Genomic DNA, 8,948 nt, shown 5'->3' with positions numbered 1-8,948 from the left:
CTCAACTTTTACTTTATCTGTCAACATCACACATCAAACACAATGAATTCTGCACAAGCCTCACGCTCTCTCCTTACACGCACAGTTCTGGGAGCTGATCAGCCCAGCCTGGTGGATTCTGGGGAATGTGTGATGCCCCAGGGACTCTCCACACCAGCCCAGGGGTGGGTGCCAGGGCCAGAGCCCTAGTAGGACATTGCTCACCAAAGCCTCCAGGGCTGTGTTGTCCTCACTGGCTCCTTCCAATCCAGCAAACAGCCTGAGTCAGCTCCAGGGAGGGGCACTGCCAGTTGTAGTTGGAGGCAGGGCAAAGTCTGAGCTCAGGAAATTGAAACTATCTCTGTTCCCCAGCCCAGAGGAGCCATGGCTGCAGCGAGCCCTGTAAAAAGCCTGCAGGAGGAAGTGACGTGTCCCCTCTGCCTGGAGTATTTCACAGACCCGGTGGTCACAGCCTGTGGGCACAATTTCTGCCGCGCCTGCCTCAGCCAGTGCTGGGAGGGACCCAACCCAGTCCCCTCCTGCCCGCAGTGCAGGGACCCGGTGCAGCAGGGCCCCCTCCTGCCCAACAGGCTGCTGGCAAATGTGGTAGAACTAGTCAAACAGCTGAGGTTGCAGGTAGTGAAGGGAGCAGGCGGGGACGGGGTGTGTGAGGAGCATCAGGAGGTGCTGAAGCTGTTCTGCGAGGAGGATCAAGCCCCCATCTGCGTGATCTGCAGAGAGTCCTGGGCTCACCGCGCGCACACGGTGCTGCCCATAGCGGAGGCAGCCCAGGAATACAAGGTAGGGAAAATGCTGCCCTTTCTGCTGGGAATTACTCTGGGTTTTACTCACTGGCTAATTTCCCCGACTGTTCCTGGGAGAGGCTGTGACAAAAGAAATGCTCTGGCCAAGGAGCAGCTGAGGCAATAGAGCAAGTCCTTAAAGACACCAGCTGAGAGAAACTTCTCTGAGATGTTCAGCGGAATCCTTCTGGACCCAGCCCTCCCCCCCCCTCCGGGGAAATGAGGGGCCGTTATCCAATGGGAGGCTGGCTTATAGGAATGTGCTGCCTTCAGACTGGAGAAGGGGGTGGTGTGGTACAAGCGGCTGTTACTACAGATTTGAGGACTAAAATTTATGGTTATTACTTGTATTTGCATCATAGTTGCCCTGACAGACCCCATGTGAGATCCAGGCTCTGCACAAAACCCAGCCAGAGCCAATCCCTGCCCTGAGTAGTTTACAGTCTAGGCAGACAAAAGACGGAGTGGGAAACTGAGGCACAAAGGCTTGAGAGTAGGTCAGTGGCTGAGTTCAGCATGGAACCTCAGTTTCTCCAGACCCAGTCCATGAGTTTAACCACTAGGGAATGCTGCTACCTCAACTACAGTGATGAATGTGTGGGTTAGGAGGGAAAGACGCCTTGCTACGAGCCCGGGCCCAACAGGGAGAGGAGGTTTCCCACTGGGATGCTGAACTCCTGGGCTGCTCCAGGAGGGGTTAAACTCAGATGCTGCAGCCAGCGCTAGAGGAGGTCACAGGGCTGGATGCTGTGTGGGATCTGGAGCGCCTTGAGTCCACCCACAACAGGGCTACAGGCAGTGCAGGGCCATGCCAGGCACCACTGGGATCAGACTGGAATGGAGCAAAACTACCCCCAGGCTGGAGCTGCCCGGTGCCGGTCTGACCTGTGCCAGTGGGTACCTGGGCACAGACCAGCCAGCAAGGTTCTATTAGTCCCACCAGGCAGCCTGTGGGAATCTCCCAGAATGCACTGCTGCTGGGAGCTGTACCAGGGACTGGGGCAGCGGGTACCTGCCCAGAGGGTGTTGCTCTAAAAAGGGTTTAGGGCAGCACTGGGGCAAACCTGAACCCTACTTACTACAAATCAGCCTGTTTAATTACGGGGACCACTGACCCATCCCCAGAGCACAGGACATGCTCACGTCTACCTGCCCAGACCCACCCTCAATGCTTGGTCGGCCTCTGTGGGCCTGTCCCTGCCTCGGTCAGACCATCCCCACCTACGTCATTCTGCGTGGAGGTGCCACCTCCTCCTGCTGCAGCCTCAGTCTCCTCTTGTCCCTTTCTTACCGGACAAAGCTACGGCCAGGGCTGAGTCCCCACTGGGCAGGGACAGAGCCCCACAGAACTGGACTGTGCAGCATAAAGCCGGACAAAAGGCCTCTCCAGGCCCTCAGACGGGGAAAGGGAGGGAGACAGAAGAGCCTGGTGATCTGCCCAGGGGCCCGTTGACGTTGCTCTGCTGAGCCTCCCTACAACTAATGGGCTGGCCGTGGTGCCAAGCCCAGCTGTGTCCAACCAGCGCAGCCCCCAGAGCTGAGCTCCCAGCCCCTGTTTAAACCCTGGTGGCTCCTGGGTTTGGCATCACTTAGTTATTTCAATCGCCTCACACGGAGATGTGTTGATTCACCCCCAGTGCGAGTCAGGGCCGGTCCCGGGCTGCGCCGCCAATCATTTCACACACCAACAACGCGCGCTGATAACTGAGCTCTCTCTCGAACTACTAAACAGACTCAACCTGCCTGGTAACAGACAGATTCTGATACGCTCCCAGGCTGTATTAATAACGTTTCATCTGCTTGGGGGCTCTGATGTCACACAGCGACTGGGACCAACAGTCACTGGGGCTGTGGGTGGGAAAACGCCCCCCATTCCCCACCCCTCTCAGCCTCACAATGAAACCTCCCAGCCCATTTCTGTTTCCTCAGGGGAAAATCCAGGCCCATTTGAAGACTCTGCGGGAAGAGAGAGAAAAGCTGCTGGGATGGAAAGCAACGGGAGAGAGGAGAAGTCAGGAGTATCTGGTAGGTGCAAGTGGCTATGGACCAGCAGGGGGAGGTCTGAATGTTGGGCAGCAGCTCAGGAGAGATTCAAATGCTGCCCAGCTGATTAGCAGAATGTTCACAGCTGCATTTTGTTTCAACTGGTGGTGCACATGTACATGCCTCGGTGCACATTGACAAATTTATTCCACACATGGATGGAGAAGATTAAAGAGAACACTGGTGCTGAGTTCTGTCCCCTGCAGCTCTGGGTGTGATTTCCCAGAGCCCAAGAATAACAGAACTTGCTGCCCATGGCAGGCAGGGAATCGTCCCTTTCAGAGGGATACGGGACAAACAGGAAACTGAGGGATGGCTCAGCATAGTACCCACAGATGGTATTACAGGTTCTCAGGCTCTGCCCTCGCCCCTGACCAGCCCTTTCCCTGTTTTCACAGAAACAGACACAAGCCGAGAGGCAGAAGATTGTGGCCGAGTTTCAGCAGCTGCGTCAGTTCCTGGAGGAACAAGAGCGACTCCTGCTGGCCCAGCTGGAGAAGCTGGACGAGGCGATTGGGAGGCTCCAGACTGACACTGTCAGGAAACTCTCCACTCAGATTTCCCATCTCAGTGAGCAGATCGGTGAGCTGGAGGGGAAGTGTCAGAAGCCAGCGAGTGAATTCCTGCAGGTGAGACTGAGGGAGAAATATCCCAGCTCCTCACACAGGGAAGGGAGGCTCCTGAATCACAAGTGTGTGTGTCCGATGGGGCTGAGCTTCTTTTCTCTCTCTCCCCTCTAGGACGTCAGAAGCACCTTGAGCAGGTAGGTGGCTCTAGCTCCCCTCAACTGCCCAGCGCAGAGAAAGGGCTTAGAGCTGGTGGTGGCACCACAACTCCCCAGGGCCCTGCAGCCAGATACGAGGGGAAGGTCACAGGCTGGGCACAAATCTCTGATCAGTTTCAGCCTGAGGCAGGACTGTGGGGTGGGACATGGGCCTGTCACTGCTGGGCACTGAGCACATTCAGCCCAGGGCAGCAGGGACCCAGAGTCTGTCCCACCTGAGGGCTGATAGGAGACCTGTGGGAATGGGCTGGGGAGAGGGGAGCTGGTGTCTCAGTCTAGTCCCTAGTGGGCAGATTCCTACAGCCCTTCCCCTGGGAACCTCCTGTCCCTCAGCGCCTGGAGGCCATGGGGTGAGTTGGCCGTGGAGACTCAATTCCCCTTTTGTGCCCCAGCTGGTCTCCCCAGGCCAGAGCTGCAGACTGTTCATGGACCTTTGAGGGGATGTTGCAGGGCCAAGGGCTGCACTGCCCCTGCTCTGGGGCTGGGAGAACTGGAGGGATTCGAACTCCAGGCCCAGCAGAGCAGCGACTCACTGGCCAGAGCTGGAGAACTGAGTCACTCGGTGCAGTGTCCCCATGTGACGTTGTCTCTCCCCAGGTGTGAGACGGGGCCGTTCCAGCCGCCAGAGGAGATTTCTCCTGAACTGGACGAGCGAGTCAGGGGTTTCTCCCAGCAAACGACTGCGCTGTCGGAGACGCTGAGGCAGTTCACAGGTACCGAGAAGGGACGGGGGAGGGGAGAGTGAGTGAAGCGTCTGAGGCCATGGAAAGAGACTGATGCTGGTCATTTGGTTCCTAGCTAGACAAAGCTTCTGTTGACTTGTGAGGTGAGAATGGTGCCCACTTGCTGTACCAGGTTGATTCATTGAACCATATCTGTTCCAAACGCCGTTTTGTAATTACAGCAATGGTTAGAGCACAAAATGGCCGACACACAGACAGAAACACGCCCAGCTCCGTGCTGCTCTCTGTAGAGACGCTGAGTACACAGACTCCACGGCTCACAGGCAGAGCCAGGAGTTTGCAAACAATGAACTTCCCACTAGAATCAAAGGGACCAAAGTGGGTGAAGTTACTTTGAGACCAACGTTTTGGCAGGATCTGGGCTTAGGCTGTGACAAATGTCAGGAAGTGAATGAGCCAAACCCAGTGGAGTCTGCAGGGAGGGGGGTATGTTGAGGAGAAAGCGAATCTCTTCACAGATTGTCCTGGGCTGGCTGTGAGGCTGCAGGGACGTTGGTTCCTTTGCTGGGAGAGGCCTGAGTGAGAGAGGAAGTAGGAGGCTCCAGACCTTTGTATATTAAATTCCTAAGGGTACATCTACACTGCAGAAGAAAGTCAAATTAAGTTACACAACTTCCACTGTGTTAATTGTGTAGCTGAATTTGAAGTAGATTAACTAGGCTGTTGGCGCTGAACCACAAAGGCAGTGGAGGGAAAAGCACTTTGCCTCTGACTTCTCTTATTCCTCGTGAAATGAGGGCTACTGGCACGTACAGACTCACCCCTCAGTTAGATTTGCTGTCTTCACTCGACCACTAATTCGAACCCTGGGAGATCAACAGTGGCAGTCTTCTCTGCAGTGTAGACACACCCAAATGTGTCTCTGCTATAACAAAAACCCAGGTCTGTGTGTTAGGGTTGGGGATGTCGTGGGCAATACGGACTCCTGAATTCTCACCTCTCTTACCCCTTCCCCCACCAGACACGCTGCCCTCATCACTGGACAGAGCAAGAGGAAAGTCCCTGGGAGCTTTCAGACAGGGTGAGGTTTCACGTGGAGACTGAAAACACCTTCCTGAGCTTGTACCTCAAGTCACCAACCAAACCCCCAGTGACCACAACAGGCAGAGCCCCAAACTTGACCACTGAGCGGTGAGGCACCCCAGGGGCACTGGATCAGAAGGACGAGGGGCCGTGTCCTGCCCCTTAAGCAATGGGATGGTCGGACTCCCCACTTCTCACTATGGGCACAGTTTGCGGACAGGGGGCTTTGCAGGCAGGGGCTGCGCTTTGTGTCGGGGCAGCTGATCAGTGCAGCCCCTCCTTGGGCACCAGCCTCTGCCCTGTGCTGCCCCTCCCAGTGACCCCACCCCAGATCCCCTTCCCCAGAGGCCCTGCCCCCGGCCAGGCGAGAAGCCAGAGCTGGGCTCCCCCCATTGAGCCCGGCTGCCCTGAGGATCCCTGGACCCTCCACTGCCCTGGGGGTGACTAATGCCCAGGCCCTGCTCTCTGGGGTGAGGCGGCTCTTCCCCCGCGCTGCCCCCTCCCCTCTATGCCCTGGCGGGGGGTGGAGGCTGCAGCAGGGGAGGGAGTTTCCCTCTGGGGGTTAAAGCTGGAACCTGCCTCCTCTGCCCCCGCTTCTCCCAAACCCTCCTGCTCTGGGCCTGGCCCTGGGGATGGAGCAGCCCGAGTTGGGGGGCAGGAGGCTGCAGCCTCTGCACACAAATGAGAAGCTGATGAAGCGGGTCCCATTGCCCAGGCTGAGGTGCTGCAGTGACAGCTCGGCTCAGTCTCAGGGCCCAGGGCAGAGGCAGCTCCCTGGGGCCCAGGCCTGTCCCAGCCACAACAGGGCTGCTGGGAAGGTGAGAAATGGCCCCAGCCACCCCCAGGGCTGAGCTCTGCCCCTCACACCCTGATTCTCTCTCTCCAGCGACTGTGACTCTGGATCCAGACACGGCGAATCTCGACCTCGTCCTGTCTGAGGATCAGAAACATGTGAGATGGGAACAAACACAGCAGCGACTGCCCGACAGCCCGGAGAGATTTGACCCTGTGCCCTGTGTGCTGGGCCATGAGGGATTCATCTCGGGGAAACATTGCTGGGAGGTGGAGGTGGGGGATGGGTGTTACTGGGCTGTGGGGGTGGCCAGAGAGTCTGTGAGCAAGAAGGGACAGATCAGCCTTAGCCCTGAGGGGGGGATCTGGGCTGTGGAGCAGTGGGGGGTTCAGTTCCGGGCTCTCACCTCCCCTGTGACTCCCCTGTCCCTGAGCCCCCCCCCCCGCAGGATCCGGGTTTGTCTGGACTGTGGCCGGGGGCAGGTGACATTTATTGATGCTGGTGCCGAGGCCCCGATCTTCACTTTCCCGCCGGGCTCCCTCCCTGAGGAGAGAATCCGACCCTGGATCTGGGTCGGGTGGGGATCCCCGCTCAGCCTGTGCCCCTGAAATCAGCCTCTCTGGCCTCACATAGCCCAGGCTCTGTTACCTCACAGGACTCCCCTCACCCAGCCCCTGGCCCCTCATCTCTGATGCCTGAAAGCTTCTCCCCCTCCCTCCCTGCAGCCCCAGAGATAGAAGGGGAAAGGAGAAGGCTCCTTTGGGCTGCTACAGGGGCAGAGGTGGGGGTTGGGCAGAGGCAGAATTAACAGCTGGGCTGGGAACAGGTGGAGGTGGGGGTGGCGGGATGCAGAATTAACCAATCAGGGTTTGGGGGTTTGGGGAGAGGCTGCTCAGCAGCATGGAGCCATTTGTACCAATCTGTGCCCTGAGATCTCATTGGTATCTCCAGCCAGAGCTCCTGCTGCAGGAGCAAAAGTCGCCTTCCCCTGTGACTGTGGGGTAGCCAGCAACACTTGTAACCAGTGTCCCTTTAAGTTTTTCCATCCCTGAGTGGAGGGAGTTTGGTCTTGTGCACCAACACTGAGGTTATGGGCACTTGTTGGGACGTGTGCCATGAACATTCATATTCAAACATGAGTCTTGTTACTTCTGCACAAATAACTTTTTAATAAATGTTATTCATTTCTGTTTGGTTCATGTGGGTATTTCCCTTAAAATGGGCGTTTTCATGGAAGTTCCTTTGAAGAATACTGCTGATAGATTTCCAAAACTGAGACATGTTCCAAAACAAAACAAATCGCTTTTGTCCAAACCCCACATGTACCACAAAATGCAAGTCTCGGTTCCTCTCCCCTGTTGAGGGCTCACTTTAATATTTGCTGCTCTCTAAAGGTTACGTCTATACTGCAGAGCTATTTCGGGATACCGGCAGTATCCCAAAATAGCTATTCTGTGTCTATTCAAGCAGCCCATTATTTTGAAATAGATTTCAAAATAAGGGCAGGTTATTCCAACGTCCTGGTAACCCTCGTTCCACCAGTCTTAAGGGCATTTCGGAATAGCGAGTTATTTTGAAATTTGGTTCTGTGAATATAACACCAAATTATAAAATAAGCTATTTTGAAATAGCCTCAAAATAAGCTATGCAATTTGCTTAATGTGTATTGCATAGCTTATTTCAAGCTAAGGGTGCTCTATAGACACAGCTTAAATGTTTACAGGAGGTCTGTACTGTGGTCCAGAAATTTGTCTTTAAAATAGTGCTTGTAATTTTACATAATACAGATCTATGACACGAACGTAACAGCACCCCCCACGGTGATCCACAAACTCCTCCGATACAACGTAAGAACAGGGGCAAGATGCTGTTAGTGTTGTACTATACAGGAGACACTTCCCAAAGGATAACATGTAGCATGTCCCCACTGGACTCCTGTAGCAGGAAGGCATGGCCACGCTCCACCACAGGGAAATTCTGATGGGCCCACTGTGCTGAGCAGCAACGGAGCTTGCACCTGGTGTGGCCTGGTCATCTTGCTGGAGCTTGGCTTGTTTTGCAAGGTATTTAGAGGCCCTAGGTCACCTCTTCCAAATGCTTGTTGAGGTAGAGCTGGAGGGAAACTGTTTTTTGTTTATTTGTTTCAACAGGTTAGATAGACATCTGTCAGGGATGGTGTAGACAGAGCTTGGTCCTGCCTTGAGGGTGGGGGGCTGGACTCGATGACCTCTCGAAGTCCCTTCCAGTCCTATGATTCTATGATTCAGAGTAGAAAAATGTTGAGTTAGAAAAACAGCCTGTTCCTAGGTGGCTGAGAATCAGCTGAGCCACGTCCCCCATCCACGAGGGTTTTTTTTGTTACTCTCCTTGGCTCAGACACATCTCCTACTGAGGCCAGACTGAACGGTGGATATGGCATCAGTGGGACCTGAGTGGGGGCCACCCCTTTTCCTCCAGTGTCTCTCACGGGCTACGGCTGTGTGAGAAGATCTATAATAAACAAGGACGTTGAGGAGCCTTTAGTCAAAACCAAACCGCTAACGTGCTTTGGACAGAACCAAGCCAGTGAAACACACACAAACGAGAGCCCTCATCCAACCGTCACTTGAAAGTGTGTTAGGCACAATAAGGTTCTGTCCATGCACCACAGACTCAGCCCTGGCCCCAAGCGTAGCCACCATGTGGGCTTGGCCCCCACTCTCCCACCCAGCCCACCACCACCTCCAACTTACTTTCCAAGGGAGGGGGGTGCTGCACAGTGGTTCTACTGAGGAGGGGGT

General features: G+C 55.3%; 1 protein-coding gene across 3 annotated transcripts in view; it reads left to right on the top strand.

The window, feature by feature from the left end:
- Window positions 1-7,356, top strand: part of LOC142821626 (zinc finger protein RFP-like) — a 394,289-nt gene extending 386,933 nt beyond the window's left edge. For 2 of the 3 annotated variants that reach the window (XM_075913185.1, XM_075913186.1), the window contains 6 exons: window positions 2,712-2,807; window positions 3,224-3,454; window positions 3,566-3,588; window positions 4,207-4,322; window positions 5,314-5,373; window positions 6,262-7,356. In XM_075913185.1, the coding sequence (XP_075769300.1) occupies window positions 2,712-2,807; window positions 3,224-3,454; window positions 3,566-3,588; window positions 4,207-4,322; window positions 5,314-5,373; window positions 6,262-6,776 (1,041 nt within the window). In that variant the 3' untranslated portion in view covers window positions 6,777-7,356. Of the gene's footprint in view, window positions 1-201; window positions 781-2,711; window positions 2,808-3,223; window positions 3,455-3,565; window positions 3,589-4,206; window positions 4,323-5,313; window positions 5,374-6,261 lie in introns of those variants that run through there. The other variant, XM_075913188.1, reaches the window with a different exon arrangement.
- The last annotated feature ends 1,592 nt before the right edge of the window (window positions 7,357-8,948 follow it).

Source organism: Pelodiscus sinensis, chromosome 31 (assembly GCF_049634645.1).
Source record: "Pelodiscus sinensis isolate JC-2024 chromosome 31, ASM4963464v1, whole genome shotgun sequence".
NCBI lineage: Eukaryota > Metazoa > Chordata > Testudines > Trionychidae > Pelodiscus > Pelodiscus sinensis.
The sequence above is the reverse complement of the archived record's forward strand: the minus strand, read 5'-3'. Positions and strand labels throughout refer to the sequence as shown.